At 42.1% G+C, this 18,640-nt stretch overlaps 1 protein-coding gene across 4 annotated transcripts in view; it reads right to left on the bottom strand.

Moving 5' to 3' along the window:
• Positions 1-6,798: 6,798 nt before the first annotated feature.
• Positions 6,799-18,640, bottom strand: part of Slc24a2 (solute carrier family 24 member 2) — a 229,003-nt gene continuing 217,161 nt past the window's right edge. For all 4 annotated transcript variants that reach the window (XM_051188136.1, XM_051188134.1, XM_051188135.1 and 1 more), the window contains 3 exons: positions 16,673-16,762; positions 12,546-12,712; positions 6,799-7,388 (listed from right to left, as the gene is read on the bottom strand). In XM_051188136.1, the coding sequence (XP_051044093.1) occupies positions 7,139-7,388; positions 12,546-12,712; positions 16,673-16,762 (507 nt within the window). In that variant the 3' untranslated portion in view covers positions 6,799-7,138. The remainder of the gene's footprint in view (positions 7,389-12,545; positions 12,713-16,672; positions 16,763-18,640) is intronic.

Raw genomic sequence — 18,640 nt, forward strand, 5'->3', positions numbered from 1 at the left:
GAGACCTTGTTGTGGTGGATTGTTCTAGGATATTTTGTGCCTTTTAGTCATTATATTAGCTTTCACTCAAATTATATTACAAAGTGAAATATTAAAGGTTTTAGTTGTGGGGACACCTGTGAATATATGTGTGTGAACAACTTCCCATCCCCGTCCGAAACTGTATTTTAATGGAATAGCAAATAAACTGCCACTGCACTATGGAGTCTGTTGTTTTCACCTTGTTCTCCCATGGACATAGACAAATTTAGGTATACGATATTATCAACAAGCTGTATATCTGTTTGCCATTTTTATAAGGGAACTTCTTAGATCCAACATATATTTATATAAAAACATAAACACATCCTAATTTTTCCAGGCACGTTTGCTAATTATCCATTTCAATTTCCATGTGGATGAATCATGCTTTATATAGCAAAAGGATTACAAGAAAAAATAATCTAGGTTTTTAAAAAAGTGTAACTTGCTACATAAAGAAACCATGCGACAAACTACTTTGAAAATGAAGAATGCTCCTTTGAAACAAGAATTCTTTGATTTTTCAAACAGTTTGATTAAAATATACACCTAAAAATTTATTAGTAGATTAGGACTGTCTAGAAGAGTAGTTGTAACTAATAAAAAACAGAACAGTTAAACTTCATTTTACAACGAACAACACACAGAATGACTCATGGACTTAATATTGACTATATTCAGAAACCCTGAATATATGCATTATTGGTATTTTATGGCTTTAATTAAGACAATCGTCTCTTATGAAATACTATAAAGTGCAATATTAAAAAAATTAAAAAACCCAAAAGGCATCCATTGTCCTCCAGTTTTATCCTGATGGTAAGAATTGGAGATGTACTAAATTAACTGGCAAGGAATTTTCCACTTTAATTCACACATGCAGTTTCACTCTAGAAATGATTTTATCCTGGGATTCGGACTTATTTCTCTTTTCTCTTGTTTGTGTGGGTGTAACATGATTGAAGAAAATTAGTACTTTATTTTGGCTAGCTGAGTTGTTTTACAGATCTGTAAAAGCACCCAAGGCCTTCGTTACTTACATATCCATTATGAAGAAATTGCAACCCAAGAGGCAATTCTCATCGTTTGTTCACCAGTTTGCTAGGTCAGGAAGTGTCCTAACTGTTTCTATTAATCTACTATGTGGGAAGTAAATGCACTGTGGGACTCATACCAAGAGGACCTCCAACCCTTTCTCTGATTTCCCATTTGAAAGGAAAATGTTACTTCCTCTGGGTAATCAGTGCAGAGAAGCACACACCCAGGGTCTTGGATTCATCTAACATGGCTCCCTTCTGGTTTCCTTTGTGGCTATGGCATGAAGATGCAAGATACGAAAAAGAGCTGTGACCTTAATCTTGCCAGCATTCTATGATAATGCTGTGTTCATCTTGACACCAGACAACCCATTCCCATTGGTACCATGTTCAAGTCTACTGGTCCTTGGCAGGTGCTCCTCTGTGGAGATAGTTTCTGCCCACCGTTCAACAGCAATTAGAATGGTCTCCTCCAGGGAGACCATGCACAGAAACTGTTGTTGAGGGTAAAGGTCTAGAATATTTGAATATTTACACTGAGGAGGGGACAGTGACAGCAGCAGGAAGAAAAGGAAGAGGAGAAAAAGGAGGGGGAGGAAGAAGGAAACACCTAAGCAAACAAACAAACAAACAAACAAACAAAAAATCAAGGACACTTTCGATGAAAATGAGTAGAGGGTCCCACAGTAGCAAGTTTCAACCATGTCATGGATAAAGATCAGAAAGTGTTGAGATGCACTTGTCTTCTGCCATGAAGGAAAAATAAATGGGTGAAGTCATTAGCCGGACAGTCTTTGGGTGAAGCTGGATGGGGGCTTTTCTTTCTGTCAGTGTTAAACACTGACCTTGGGTATACTTGGATCTCTTTGCTGATATTCCATGATTTAATATTGGTGGTCCTTTGTACTATAGTGACCAGCAGACAGATTCATTCCCCTATTGGAATCCATCCTTGGTGGGAACCCACATAAGTCCATGTCACTTTTCTGTCCTTAGGCATTTATTAATTTTCCAGTCTAGCCCACCAGTGTTTTAGGAAAAGTGCTTTGGCTTAGGCAACATGCTTCTCCATTCAGTCTCTCACTGCACACGAACTTGAGCCTATCTGTCTAAATTTTCAGGACTAGTCTGGCCTCTCACAAACTGGCTAGGTCTCGCATTTGTTTGTTCTTTGTGTGGCCCTCCCTCCCACTCTTTCTTAAGAAAACTCATTGGCAAGATTAAAGACTTTGGTGACATTTAGGTAGTTTGGATCGAGGCTGATTGTCCATGTGTAAGAAAGGCGTGTGGATGCATGCTGTCTGGGAGGTCTACATGGAAAGCAAGCCACTTCCAGATGTAGTAAACATGAGCACATCTGTGATTCATAGAAGTCCATGTCCTCCTATTGCTGAGGCACCACAGCCTATGCAGACCCAAAGTGCCCAGTGACATGAAAGAAATACTTCAAAGGTGCATTAATAAGTATTGGATCTGAGCTGGCTGTATTTCCTTTATTGCTTTTCTTGTTAGTTATGTATTTCAAAGAATATGAGGCTGTGAGATTAAAAAGGACCACAAAGATCCAGAGGCAGGAAACTAAACTCAGACAGACACTGGGGCAAGGCACGGGAATCTCCTTTCCTGAGGCCTTCTTAACATGTGATTTTCAATAAACCTAAGACATGTACAGGCTCTAGTAATGGTTTAAAATTTCTGCTATTTGTAACCACTTTAAACATCACACACACACACACACACACACACACACACACACACACACACACACACACACGTATTTCAATTGCTTTTTTAGGAATTCTATTACATGCAAATTATTTTTCCTTTTCCCCTTTTGATTAGCCTTGCCTGCTAATTGAAGAAAATGTTGTGAGAGAGGCATTGGGATTGAGGATGATAGCTTTAAAGATTATTAGGCCAGGTGAATACGTGGGAATGGGTGTCAGCTTCTATAGTGTAATTTTTTTTTTTCTGGAATAGGTCTGCTGTCTGTAATAGGTTACTTGCTAGAGTCATAATCTTTCTGGGTGCAAGGAAGCAGAGAGAGAGAGAGAGAGAGAGAGAGAGAGAGAGAGAGAGAGAGAGAATGTGTGTGTGAAAGCCCACTGAAATGCTCTGAAATTCTTATATTTAGACAAGTATCAGACCCTATCAAATGCTCCAATACAATTCTTTCAATAGACTACTTCAAGTTGCAGTACAGTTGTCTCTTCTGTAATCAGCTTTCTGTTAATGTGGTCTGGGTGTGGACAACCTTTTATAGGCTCTATCTTCCTTCACCTTAGGTCAGAGAGGCATTTACAAGATGCAGGAAGTAGGGTGGTGGTAGGGAGTCAGGCAGCCATTTCTCTCTGGCCAGGAGAAGGTGTATGCTAATTTTACCAAGAATCTAATCATTGAGGCAGCAGTGTTTTGCTGAAAGACCTCCAAACCGCCCCACTCATGTCTTCCCTAGGAAATAAATTCTAATGGCTGCTGTCGGGTGACACCCGGCAGAGGCCTTGCAAAGCATTTTCCTTGAATATGAAATGGTCCTCACCTCTTTCATAGCACTCTGAAGTGAGATGTCAGACATTCTACAACGTCTGCTGAGCTGATCAGCATCCCTATCCTTGAGTCTCTGAACATGTGTTCTGTTCTGTTGACAATGCCTGGCATGTTTATGTCCTGGGAAGTTGAATAACACCATTTAATCTCATGCTTCATCTCAGAGGGCAGGTGGATATGTCATGGGCATTGTTAAATGCAAATCTAGGGGGTTGTATTTTAGAATCCTTAGTCTGGACCAAGTTCCTCTCCTATTCCAGCCTTGCCTAGGACTATAGGAGAGGTGACAGCAAGCAAGACTAGCTTGATTTTCTGTGAGTAAATGGACACATTTGGATATAATTCCTTTCTTTTAGAATGAATGGCAAATTTTGGCTTACACTTTTGGTATTATTTTATTACCTGGTCCAGAGAAGCAAAGAGATAGCAGTCTAAAATTTTCTGCCATCCCTCTTTTGCATATTTTTGCTTCTCTGTAAGCATTAGGGATACAGCTGGCCATTTCCTATATTCTAGGGATTGGAATGTTTGGCATTTGAATGCTTGTGTATGTGCATAGAATAAAAAACCTTTAGCTGATAAATATTCACTTTAGTTGGCAGGCATAACTTTGCTCTCCCATGGGTGTCAAATTTGATGCCCTTTGCTTTAGAATTCTGAATGTGATTGGGCCACAAGGGTGACAATGTAATTGATATTGTATGTCTGCAGACCTGGTACACTTGCATACACCAACATGCAAGAAAGAAATTAGAGTTGGTCTGAAATTAGCACGTAGAAAGCAGTTTTACAATGATGTGAACAATTCCAGGTCAACATGGCCACATACCCACATACTCAAAGAAGGCAGCAAGAATCAGCAGTAGATGGTGTCTGAGCACCATTCTGTGATGGGGAGCGCTATGGAAGTGGGGACTGGTTTTGGGAATGTTGTCTTCTCAAAGAAACTTTTCATTAAAGACCATAACTCTCCCAATGAAGCAGAACTCCCAGCTCCCAGACTCCTGGAGTGCTTCCTGGCTTCTTGGTGAGGACATAAGGGGAACGAGTATGGGGATAGTAATGGTGGGACCAGATACTCTGTGATATTCTACAGTCTATTGTAGTTGGCTTAAAAAAAAGCATCCATTTTAAGCAATAAACCAACCAGAAATCAGAATTGGTCCATCAATCATCATGCAGCCAGGACAGCAATCTGAGATTTTAAAATTGAAAACCTACTTTTCCTTTGCTTTTCTAAGGCAGCAGCATAAATGTTTGCTTCAAACAAATGGGATGTGGGTTTCTCTCTCACCACTGGCAGCATTCAGGAAGCAAAGACAGGCAGATCTCTGTGAGTTTGCAGCCAGCCTGGTCTACAGAGTGAGTTCTAGGACAGCCAGGGCAGTTACACAAAAAAAAAAAAAAAAAAAAAAAAGAAAGAAAGAAAGAAAGAAAGGAAGAAAGAAAAGAAAACAGAAAAATCCAAACCAAAATTCCAACTTTGCATTGTTGATAGACTTGAAAGCCAGTTTCTTGGCTAGCAGACCTCTTGATTTCTTGAGTGTTCAGGGGACTTCCACTTTGAAGTGCCTTTTGCTTATGAGTCAAATGGTCTTGGGCTTGGCTCTGCCTGCTGTTGCCATGCTCTGTAAATGAATGGAGGTTTTGTGGATGGAATGCTAAACTTGATCTGGAGTATTAGGCTACCTGACCCTTTCATTCAGCTTTGAGCTCTGCACCCTGGCTCCCTGTGTTAAGTGGTATTCACAACACAGACAAGACACAGTGACAGATCAGAACCTGAATGCATGGTGACATTGTCCACGTAGGATGGGTGCCAATTTACATGTGGCCACCCTCCATTCACTTTTTCAATGGACTTTAAGGAGAAAGCATGGTTTAGTGAAATGTAAAACTCTGCATGGTTTTTTTTTTTTTTTTTTCATTTTAATTTGTCCTGCTGCTGCCAACCCATCTCATTTTCTACTGAAATAAACTGGAGAAATCACACAAGATGTCAGATGAGCTTGGGGGTACTCAGTGAATGAGATGATCCCATGTGAAGCTGAGAAAACTCAGTAAACTGTAATTTGAGAGAGACTGCTTCAAAGCAGTGTAAAAAAGCCGTGGAATACAGTCTCCAGTATGCTCGGAACACTAGAGTTCCAGGTGGGGTTATGATGTAGGGAGGGACACAGATGTTGTATGGGTATACACCAAATTCATGACATATGCAGGCCTTGGAAACTGTTCTGGGGGCACACAAAATAGGTAAATGCCTCTGCGAACAAACCTGAACTATCTCAATCAAGTACGGGCAGTCATTAGTTTAGCTCTATTGGGAATGATTCTTAGACACTGCAGCCCTTTGTGACCACACTGAGAAATGCTCCAAGGAGCTGTGCCCTTATGTTCCCATCAGTGGCAACTCCCACTGAGCACCGCTGCTGGACGGGGTTTCTCAGCACACGTCTCAGCTCTCTTGGCAGGACTTTGGACTGTGTGTGAGCCCTTGGCATGAAAGCACGTCACATGACAATCATGGCTAAGATTGCCCTTGTTCTTTTGATGATAACGGGCCATGCATTGGAACAAGATAGGCTCAGTTTATATAATTTAGCTGTCTTAGAAAAGCACTAATTTGGTTTTTCATTCATATTATCTACTTGCATGCTGGGGCAATACAAGAAAAGGCAAAACAAAACAACCTAACCTTCGTCTGTCTCCCTTTGGTTGCCACCCAGTCTGAGTTTCTTTTTTTTTTTTTTTACCTCTGTCCTAAGGAATCCCATGGGTCTCAGTCAGAGCATCTCAGTGGGGATGAGTAGATGGTTCTGTTTGGCTTGTGAGAGTATTTTAGAGGTTCTAAGTGAGGCTCCTACAGACTTCCTCTACTAAGCTCTCCTCTCTGTAAACTATTTCACTAAACTCAGTATACCCAAAGCCAAGAACGCTTTGCCTACTGATTCTGTTAATCCACCTTTTACACTTGAGAGGCAAAGCACAAACTGAAGGTTGAAGGTTGATGCCCCTCTTCAAATAGGTACTATAAATATGCTAGAGCTATCCCTGAAAAGATGCATTTGCACTTAAATATATATATGCTTTTATATATATAATGTTTCTTTCTGTTTGTGTACAGTTATGTATTAATCTATAGGTATAGGAGGAGAGGTATAGTACAGATACAGGCAGGATTTGTATGCGCATGTGTATGTATTTATAGGATTTATATTTATATGCATGTATAGCCTCTGTCCTCCTTTGTGTCATCACGATGAATGTACCTCCGACCAGCGAGGAGTACCTGTCAGTGGTGATGGAGAGACGGTTCTCTTTGTCTCTTACATGGAATCATTTCAGCAGGCAAGGGTGAGGTGCCTGGGAAGTGAATGGCCCCATGAGAATCCATCCTTCCTCCAACCCTCCAAGGGGGGCCGCTTGCCTCCCAAGGCTGTGCACAGGCTGCCTCTTCTCAAGACTGCAAGGAGCCTGGAGCCCAGAGCCAGGAGGGACCATCCATGCTGTTGGTTTAAGATATGGCTTTTCCACTAGATGGAGACAGGGCACTCGAGAACTCTGTCTTCCAGGAGGACGCTGACCACCAGGAACACGAAGTAGAGGCCAAACATGATGAAACCCAGTATTTTGTTCATCCGCCATTTGCAGAGGGCAATGGAGAGGATGACAAACAGCAGCATGATGAAGAGGAGGACGATGGCGCAGAAGAGGCCATTGCTGCTGACAGTCACTGGCTTGAATCTGTGGATGATGGTGTAGAGGAGCCAGGGCAGGGGCAGCCTGAGAGGAAGACAAGCAGGCAGGAGTGGGAGGAGAGAGAGAGAGCAGTCAGGCACGGTGAGGAAGTACGCTAGAAGAGGGCAGTCTGTAGCTTGAGGAGGATGATACTTTAGGGTCACTAGGACAAATGGCTGGCTCAGGAAACTAAAGAAGTCAGCGGGAGTGGGCATTGGTGGCACACGCCTTTAATCCCAGCACTCGGGAGGCAGAGGCAGAGGCAGGCAGATCTCTGTGAGTTCAAGGCCAGCCTGGTCTACTAGAGCTAGTTCCAGGACAGCCTCCAACGCCACAGAGAAACCCTATATCAAAAAACAAAACAAACCAAAACCAAAACAAAACAAAAGTTGGGGGGAATCTTGACCTGTTTCCTAACTCATTTGTTCTCCAATGGACTACATCAAAGACATGACTGCTACAGGTGACCTTGGAATTTGATCCGAATTCGTTTTTGTTTTCTTCCTAGGGGGGATTACAATATGCTCCCAGCCCTGAAAAAGATGAACCGTGGTTTGCCTGGGTAAAGGGAGGAGAGGTTAGCACAAAAGGGGTATAGGAATGAGTGTGAAGATAGAGAAAAGATAATGAGATTTTCACAATTGACACAGAGTAGCAAGGACTCCCCCGACAACCTAAAATGCAGTGAGGTTGCATGATGGTGGTGGGCACCAAGGACAATGTGGCAGTCTGCAGTTTATTCTGGCAAAGGTGGTGACAATCATTTATTTAAAAGGGTCTTGGGCTGGGCATAGTGGTGTATATCTTTAATCCCAGCATTCAGGAGACAGAGACAGGCTGATCTTGTGAGCTTTGAGGCCAGCCTGGTGTACATAGTGAGTTCTAGAACAGTTAGAACTACATAGCGAGACCTGTCTCAAACAACAAACAAACAAGCGAGGTCATATTTATAATGAATTTAAAAACTTTATTACAAAATTTCCTGCCAGTTTTCTTGTTTTGAACTGACCTCTGAAATCCGACAGCACCTGCTGTTTCCTAATCAGAGCGATGTACCTGGTACTCCACGTGTACCAGGACGAGCCATTGCTGGGAACTCACAGGACTTAGAAACATGGCTGAGAATATCTGGTTTCAGTGGTGGGCTGCCATCTGGAGGCAGCTCTGTGGCATACAGCTAGTTTCCCGCTGAGCATGGCTAGGAAGGTTCAGTTATGCTTCTGGGATGTGGGGGAGGAAGTATCCATTTGAATCCCAAAACTTCCTACTGGAAAAGCTAATAGGACATAAGTATGATTTTGAAAACAGCTCATAGGTTCTGAAAGAAAATGTGGGTGAAACTAGAGCCCACACTATGTGTGTATTTTTGAATTTCCAGGCCTAACACATGCAGACCCCCAGGGTCTTGGCTGACTTGGACAAAGCTCAAGTGGCTGACATCATGAGCTGTGATGACCAGCACGGGTGTTTTGCTCACTAGAGCCTGGGTGGGAGATTCTTACTTCAGTGGATCTTTCTGGGGAGGGGGGGGGGACTCAAAACACTTTATTCCCACTAAACTATAGTTGGATCTTGAACATTCCCTAAAGGCCATCTGTTAAATGTTTGGTCTCCAGCCTGAGACTCTTGGGAGGTGATGGGACCTTTAGGAAGTAGGATGGAAGGGAGCTAGGTCACAGGGAGCATGATCTTGAATGGGACACTGGCCCTTTTCTGTTGTTTTCTTTGCTATCTGGCCACAATGAGGTGAAAAGTTCTTCTCTGCCATGCACTCCCAAAGCACAAAGCAGAGACCACAGGTTGACACTTCTGAAGCCATAAGTCAAAATAAACTGTCCTTTGTGGAAATAGAGCTTAGATATTTGTCATGGGAGCCGGGCAGTGGTGACACACTCCTTTAATCCCAGCACTCGGGAGGCAGAGACAGGCAGATCTCTGTGCGTTTGGGGCCAGCCTGGTCTACAGAGTGCCAGGATAGGCTCCAAAGCTACACAGAGAACCCCTGTCTTGAAAAAGCAAAGCAAACAAAACAAAACTAAACCAAACAAAAGGTATTTGTCACAGAGTCAGAGAGCTGACCAACCCACAGTCACACACATGCACAGTTGATTTTGGTAAAGTTGAGGCTGATGGCACTTTAGCTAGTTTGTAAAAACTCCTTTTGGGGAGTGACATTTTCCACACCTCTTGATCTGTCAACTCTATCATCAGTGATCAAGTGTAAGGAGAGAATGATCAAGTGTAAGGAGAGAACTTTAATCATAAAAATGATCATTTCAGTTTTATTTGAGGAAAAAGTTGGGGATCTCTTTTTTTTTTTATAATTTTTAGCAATAAGGAACTAGTTAGACAGTATATAAGCCAGTGTAAAGTTATGTGGCTATTTAAAATAAGCTTAGAGACTGGGACTACCAAGCAGCTGGAAGAGTACTTGCCTAGAATGCAAGACACCCTGAGTTCATCAGCACTGCCTAAGACAGACATGCTGCCAATAATCTCAGCACCTGGGATGTGTGTCGGGGTCCATAAAGATGGCTCCACTCCATCTTGACTAAAGGCCAAAGAGTTCAAAACTGTCCTTTAAAAGTCATAAGACCTAAAGGTCAAAGGTGTGGCTGCAGTAGGCATAGGATGTTTGATCTTGGCCTTGGGTGTCTTATCTGTATTAACAACAACACAGACTTGGTCTGAGGTGTGGTTACTCTTGACCCTCAAGGCCAGATAATGAAAAATTGCATATAAGGTGTAGTTACTAAATCCTTGGAAGATTGAGACAGAAAAGTCTGTTCTGTGTACATGATATCGTGTTCCCCTTTTCGGTTAAGGTATTTAAGAGCGGTGAAAAATAAACTTGAGGCATTCAGTATTGACTGAATTGCCCTCCTGTGTTTCTGTTTTTTCCTTTAACGTCTTTAGCTAACCTTTTCTTTACCACACTCCCCCTCTCAGGCACCAACCATGGGCTGGTCGGCTGGCTCTGACTGCAGCCCCGAAAAGACAGCTTCCCACAGATGCGGAGGCAGGAGGATGAAGAATTCTCTGTTACATAGGCAGTCTGAGGCCAAACTACCACACAACAAACTCTATAAGCCTTATAGTACTAGTAGGAAAATACTCATGATGAAACTTTAAATTTAGTCTTTCTTTCTTTTCTTTTGAGTCAGAGTGTCATTGTAGCCTAGGCTGACAGTGAACTTGCTAATCAGCTGAGGATAATACTGAACTTCTGATCCCAATACTCATTAAAATATTCAAAATATGTAATCTGTTAATGCTAATGAAATAATTAAAAGAGAATTTTCTACATAAAGGTATTCATAAAATCCCTATAATAGCATAAGGCAGAGAGAGAGAGAGAGAGAGACAGAGAGAGAGAGAGAAAGAGACAGAGAGAGACAGAGAGGAGAGAGATTAAAGGACACTGGTTAACCAGGAACACAACAGAACAAAACACCTGAAATCAGAGTGTTAATTTCAAGGGCTATGAAAACACTGAGTAAAACAGTGTCTGAGGCCTGCTGGTTTACTAGGAGAAGTCACATCATGCCAGGCCCATGTGGCTTTAAGTTGGAAAAGATAAGTTCCTCCAAGAAAACAAAACTAAATATTCTCTAAGAAAAATAATTAAATCTTTGCAGGACACAAAAATGAAGGGCTTTTGGTAGGAGGACTAGGGAAGATTATGAGAAAGTTTCCTTTGTTATTATTTATATATGATTTAGTAACAATGAACAAAGAGCATGTTGTAATCTGTCAGAGTATGTACCTTTGGAAAACATGACAAGTATGTTTATGTGAATATTTACAATTATAGTAGACTTTTCCTTTTACACTATGGGACATCCCCCTCCCCCTCTCCGCCACTGAATCCATTCAGGTGAATGCAAATTTGTAATGCAGCAGGGCTGACAAACACAGTTTATCCCAGAACAACTTCCATTAAACACACTCCTTTATCTGTTCATTCTAGCAGCACTTGTTAGATACCACCATGATTAGCCAATGGGCTAGGCTATGGTGAGATTAGTAAGGGGATCCCCGAAGGACTCCCATACTGGCAGGAAGAAATAATAGTGAGAATACAATATGAACAGTCTATAAGAGAAGGGGCTCTTGGATTTGAACAGACTCGGGAAAGAGAGGTCAGTTTCCTGGACACAGATGAAGAGGCTCCTCAGTGGGCCCGAAAGCAAAGGCACATGCCCCAGGAAAGGGCACCAAGGTGACTGACAGAGAGTCAGACAGTGGAGGCATATAGCCCAGAAGGGGGCACCTGAGTGGGAACTCGGTCAAGTTTTACTCTCTGGTAGAGTACTTGTCCTCAAGGACCGTGCTCTAACCCCAGCTATATTTACTGCTGCATTAGCTCTGTGCCCTCCATATTCAGGAATAAAGTTGATAACCCATGATCCACATGACTGTTGTGTGTCTTAAGTTGCTAACTGCAAGCGGTATATGAACAATAGCAAATACATGAAAAGGAAAAAAAACCAACATTCAAAATGTTCAATGATAAAGTGGATGTATTTTAGCCAATGTCCCAATTCCAGGGTCAAGAGACCTATTACCTGGGAGCATAGAGACTCTGTGACTTAAGTTTCTCAGGAGCTGGCATTCAGAGTCATTTGTCCTCTACTTTGGACAAGTTAGATGAAATAGGAGAGATAAGAGAGTTCCTGTCAATCTGGCTCACTACAGATTATTCCTACTGAGAATTCCAGTTTGCTCAGCCTGGGTAAAAGATCTCATCTTCTGCCTTTCACAAAACCTAGGTTGTCAACATTTTTGAGACAAGGAGACAGGATGTCAGTGCTGGGCCTGGATGTCTCCCAAGCTGCCTTTGAAACCAATCTTATCTGATCAGGACAGTAATTAGAGAGTAGAAAAAAAAAATACCATGAAACTTCCAGAGTTCTTCAGTCCTACCTGGGCAGTGCATATTCCTAACTCATGGTGAGTGCAGTTATGCAAGTGAAATTCTTACTTTCTAGAAAATTCAGTCTGTAAGTATGAGTTTCTGCTGGCATAGGGATGACTTCATTTTATTAAGTTCCTAAAAACAAAAAGCCAGCTTGTAAAATGGAATGGTGCTCCCAAGAGTAAGTTTTGGGTTCAGAGAGCCAGCTTGTGTTTCTACAGCTTCTAGAAGACAAAGGCAGAGGTGGAGCTGGTGTGCATGCTTATAGAACACCCCATACTCACCCCACAGTGATGTCAAAGATATTGCTTCCAACAGAGCTGGACACGGCCATGTCACCCAGTCCTTTCCTGGCCACTATGACACTGGTGATAAGATCAGGGATAGAGGTTCCAGCAGCCAAGATGGTCAGACCCATGATCTCTTCACTAATGCCGATTGTCTCTCCAACCTGAATATCACAGCAAGGACACATGTGAGGGCTGGAAGTCACAGAACCCAACCTCACTATTGACCTCTTAGGGTAAGTGAAAGAACAAGCCATAGTCCCTGATAGAGGAGTTTGTGCACTTTAACATCCCGGTCCCAGGGGTCATCGATGGGCACATGAGGACTTAACAAATTATTTCAAATAGTAAAGAGCTGGAGAGACCCTGAGTGCAGCTGCCGTACTGTGTCCTCTAAGACTGTCAGGGAAGCTGCAAGATTCACTTAAAAAGCTTAGGCTTTGAATCTAATGCACCTGGCAGTGCCATCAATTCCCAAGGCCCTTCAATCTACTATTGTTAAAATAGTGTCCCGTTTTTTCCCTCAATATCTCCAATTATTTCTGTCACATTTAAACACCCATAACCTCTATCTTTTCCACAAGGAACTGGGCATTGGGTGAACTCAGGCTTAGAAATATAAAACAAAATCAACAAAACAGCTATATAGAACTAACCACAAGGGATCAGAGGGCCTTGGTCCCAGGGCTCCCTTAAGGACTTGACCAATTGATAATTGTGCCCTCTACAGTGTCTTGATTCTTGCTTTCTTGGCCTCAAGTAAGGGTAATAATAACTTACCTTACAAGAAGGCTGTGGGATGAATGATAGTTTTAGGAAAGCCCTTGTAAATACTACATCAATATTGGAGAGTGAGAAGGTGCAGTATTGTATTTCATTGAGGGCTTTGCTTAAGACTCCTGGTTGTGTTTGAACAGTTGGTGTAGCCTCAGCTAGAAGCTCCATCCATCCATCCATCCATCCATCCATCCATCCATCCATCCATCCATCCTGGGGATCAAACTCAGCATTATGCATGCTAGGTGAGCACTTTCACCAGGCCACATATACAGCCATGGTTTCTTTGAGATAGCATCTCACTATGTAGCCTAGGCTAGCTTTGAACTTGGGATCCTCTTGCCTCTATTTTTCTGCCTCCTGATTCTAGGATAGTGACTATAAGCTACCATACACATTTCCTTTGTTTCTTGAACACCTTATTTTGTGGGGACTTTAAAAATTTTCTGAAGCTGGTGAATTACTGTTCTCAAAAATTTTAGGCAATGTTTTCCAATAGTCTATGACATACAGAGATTTCTTTATGAATAAATTAGTGGATAAAATGACACACAGGAATAAAGTATTTTAGGGAACAAAATACTTATTTCTAAATTTCCTTTTTGATTCATAAGTATATAATACCTTGGTTCCTGGTAACTTAAAAGGAGGCTTTTATTTTGACAATTGGCTCCCAAGTCTATTGAGTGGACTCAGTCCTCCAGGCACACAGATTTACTGCCTGCCCCCAACTAGAAGTCCCATGGCAGGTAAAGATACTTGTCACCAAGCCTGTAAGCTCAGTTATATCTCCAGGATCCACATGGTGGGAGAAGAGAAGTAACTATCTTCTCTCAACCCCATACACAATGATAAATGTAATAAAAACTTAAAAAATGAAAAAAAGAATTAATCTACATGCAAGCAACATCAACACTGTGGATTATATCATGTTACAATATTAGGTTATAAAAATTTCTGCTTGAGTTTCTGACTCTACTTTCTTAAAAAATTGTTAAGTGAGGGGGCTGGGATGGCCTGGTAGGCAAAGGCTCTTGCCACCAAGCCTGGCAATCTGATCCCCGGGGCCTATCTATTGGAAAGAGAAAAATGACTGCAAAAGTTGTCCTCTGACACCTACATGTGTGCTGTGACGTGTTGATGGGAGATGTCAGTCTGTAAATATGTTTCTCATACTGGTTAATGAATAAAGCACTGTTGGCCAATAGGAAAGCAAGATAGGTGGGACTAGGAGAGAAGGAGGATTTGAGGAAGTAGTAAGGAGGAGTCAACATGGAGAGACTGGGGAGAACAGACGCCAGCCCGACTCTCCAGTAAGATGAGACCATGTGGAAATACTTAGATTAATAGAAATGGGTTAATAATTAAGACAGAGCTAGCTGATAAGAAACTAGTACCTGGCCAACAGCATTATATCTAATACAGCGTGTCTGTGTGTTATTTGGGGCTGGCGCCGCGGTGGGTCCAGGCCGGCAGGAAAAACCTTACTCACAACAACATGTGTATGCCCAAATACAGAAAATAAATAAAAAAAAGGTTAAATAAATTCTGTTGGGATTAGGGCAGGGTTTCTAACATACTACCATATTGTACTGTGTATTTGCAATATGTAGTATTATCAGGCAATTCTTAAAAAATAATGCTCAACTCTGAAAGACATTGAGGTTGTGTTCTGTCCTGTAGCATCACATACTCTTATGAGATTGAATTCTTCATGCAAAAACAAACAAGCAAGTCTCTCTGAGTAGTATGTAAATGGGCTTTCATCTTTAACAAATAGTTAAGTCAAACACACACCAAATAATTGTTTTAAGATAAATTTATGATTAATTTGAGCAAATGTTTGATTTGTTCCATAGGCAAGAAGAGTCATGAGAGGAAACAGGTTAAGAAGCTACTTGCTATAGGCTCTAAGCACCTACTCGCTGCATGAATGAGTAGATCCACTCACACTGGTGATTTCCCTGGGCAACAGGAGTGCCTTGTTTGAGCAAAATGGTCTCCTTCATGCTAAGTGATTTTCACCCTAAGTAAACTGCAATTGATTTAGTACATTCTTAATAACTGAAATTCTTAGAGGGAATGCTATTGCAATGGCCATTTAAAACCACACCGTTGATATTTGGAGTTTGAATGCTACTCTGGACAGACAAGTCCAAAACTGAAGAGAAGTGTGGCTGTGTAGTTATGAACATGGGTTACTTTCCTACAGCCCAGGATACTTTTCAAGTCTCTGATGAGGCTAGCTTTGAGTTCCTGATTCTCTTGCTTTTATCTCACAAGTGGTAGGATTCCACACATGTGCCATTAAGCTTGGATGCTTGGCCATTTTTCTTACCAACTGTAAACTCAATTTCTTTATCTCCATGTTGTAGATAATGACCATTTTCCCCTCATAGCATCTGAATCTGTGTGCAAGATTAAAAACGGGTAAAACAACAAAGGGATGTGAATTGTCCAGCATGGAGTAAACACTCAACATCTTTCCACTCTCAACATTATTTCCACTCTCATCTTTGAGAACAGAAACCCTTGAATTTCACTTATTCAAGTTTTTAAGCAATAATTTCTGAGATTGTATCTTGGGATCAGCATTATGACTGGTACTGAGTCAAAAGAGACAAAAATGACATGCATTGTTACATTTATAAGTTGAAGCTCAAGGATGATTATTTTGTCTTCAGGACCTTTCTTAATAACCATTGCTAAAAGGCTGGTGATGGTTGGGGAGGTGGATCCGTGGGTAAGAGCAAATACTGCACAATCTTGAGGACCTGAGTTCTTATCCCAGGCATCCATGTGAAAAGGCCTATAATCCCAGCATGGGGCTTTGGGGTAGAGACAGGAAGAACACTGGGGCTTGCATCCTGCCAGTCTAGCAAAACCTGTCAAGATATAGGTTTAGTGAGAGATCCTGTCTCAAGGTCATATAATGTAGGGAGCAATAAAGGAGAACATGGAAGACTTCCTATACCTATCATATGGACTCACACATGTGTGCACATATGCATAACACACACACACACACACACACACACTGGGAACAGCCATGCTGAGTTGCCTGTCCAAGACAAAATAAAGCTATGAGGTAGGCAGAACCTTGACTTTTTTCCCAGCCCTGGTTGGCCAGGCCTTAGGTGACAGACAAGTTGCAGCCAGGCTTGCCTTCCTCCACAAAGCTGTTTAACAGCTCTGCTGATAGGGGAATAGGAAAATCCAGTCCTGGAATGTAACTTGTCTATACTATGCTTGGTGTGGTGAAAGTTTCAACAGGCAAACATTGATTGACCACTTGACAACCAAGACTAGAGACAAACCAGGTGGATGGGTGCCACCAGCAGTCTTACCTGATGTGCCCACCACACCATAAGGTAAGAGAAAACTGCGATCCAAGTGATGGAGCCAAAGAAGGTGACCGGGAAGAGCTTCCTGGAAGCCTGCAAGACAACCAGAGGGGGAGAGTGTCAGCACTGCCCTCTGTGGTGCAGTGATGGCCCAAGGAGAAAGCCACCTTTGCCACTGCCGTGATTTCTCTCACATTTACTTCTTCATTGGAATAGCAAGCAAAAGATGTTAGCTACCCCCAATCAAACTGGGAGAGGAAAACTCATTCTTGGAAATTAAAATTGGTGAATGGTTATAGGATTGGGAAAGAAACCTATCTTTCTCTCTCACTTCCTCCATCCCTCTTCCCTCCCCCTTTCCCTACTTCTGTCTTTGAGACAGGGTCTCATAGGCCAGGATAGCCTAGATGGCCCAGAACTCATTATGTAGCCCAGGTTGGCTTCAAATCTCATCTTCCTGCTCCAGCCTTCCAACTGTTGTGACATGTGCCACTGTGTTGGGACCTGGAAGTAGCTTCTTGAGAGAATGTCTGTTTATGTCTGTAGCTAGATGCCCAATGCCCTTTGCTTCTATCCTTTGTAAGCTCTGGATTCTCAGTCATTCCTTCTGTTAAACATCTTGCATCCTCCCTCTATCTTTTCTCTTTTCTTTAGTTTGCTTCCAAGTTCACCAGAATTAGGCCATCAGAATCTACTGCTGGCAAACCGTGTGTCATCATAACTTATATGCCAAATCTCTTATGTGACTGATTACATAAAATGAAAGATGGAAGGATTAGGAAGGTTGGGAATGGATTAATTCATCTTGGAATCCCATGGATTACCAGGAATGCCACCACCACAGATGGCTGGTGATGGTTATGGCTAGTCTCCAGGACACTAACCATACCCATCAGCTAGAGTAGACAGAGGGGGAGATGTCCAATCAGAGTGATCTCCACTAGGGAAAGGCAGGTCAGAAATCATTCTTGGGAATGTGTTCTCTCTCCTGTGTGCCACTCCTATCTATATTACAAGTCCTATTCTGCTTACAGCACTGGACTTCGACACGTATTGGGCTTGGACAGTGAGCACACTCAAAGTTCCTTTAGAACGTCAATCAAAACTCAGACATGTAGAAATGTAGTTTTTCAGGGTCAATAAGATATAGCTCAGTAGGTAAAGGTATCTGCTACCTAGCCAGACAACCCATGTGCCATCCCTAGAACCCATGGAGTGAAAGGAGAGAACCAACTCCTGCAAGTTGGTTCTCTGATCACATGAACCAAATGAATGAATGAATGAACGAACAAACAAACAAATAATAAATGCAGTATTTCTTACTCAACCCATTCCAGGGAAATTGTGGCTTGCCAAATCCCTTGATGGAAAACATGGGACATACTGCGATAACAGAATGCTGTTTGAGAGCCCATCACTCATTTTTGCCAAAACTTTTAATTTCAAAGCTTTTCTATGCTGAGAAAACTGCACACTGTGCTTTGATAATGCCACCTAGTTTTGTTCAGGGCAATGGCTCCTGGAGTTGATGTGGACAGCAGCTGTCTGAAGAGCTAGCTGGTCTGGGGCAGTCACAGAGAGTCCATTCTGCTATGGCATTTCAAGACTCATTGGAAGAAAAAAAAAATAAGTAAACTCGTGTGGCAATCTTTTAAATGAAGACATGCTCTATGGTTCCAGACCAGGTTTGCAATCTCCTTCTCTTTCTTAGAAGAAAAGTATTTTGTGTAAGGACTCTGGTCTGTCCCAGAGACCTGAGCACTTCAGTGATTGATGGAGAGAACACTTCTCCCTCTTCCCCAAAGTGTAGTCTATACCTTCACTTCTCAAAGCAGATTTCTTGAAGGCTGGGAACTTGAAGGCTGGGAAGGTAGAGACTGAACTGACTGGACTTCCCAACTTTTTCCTTCTGCTTGTGAGTCACTGTTTCAGTATTCTAAGTGGGATGCAGGTTTCAGTCTCCCAGGGTTT

The sequence above is a fragment of the Phodopus roborovskii genome, unplaced genomic scaffold (genome assembly GCF_943737965.1).
Source record: "Phodopus roborovskii unplaced genomic scaffold, PHOROB, whole genome shotgun sequence".
NCBI classification, from domain to species: domain Eukaryota; kingdom Metazoa; phylum Chordata; class Mammalia; order Rodentia; family Cricetidae; genus Phodopus; species Phodopus roborovskii.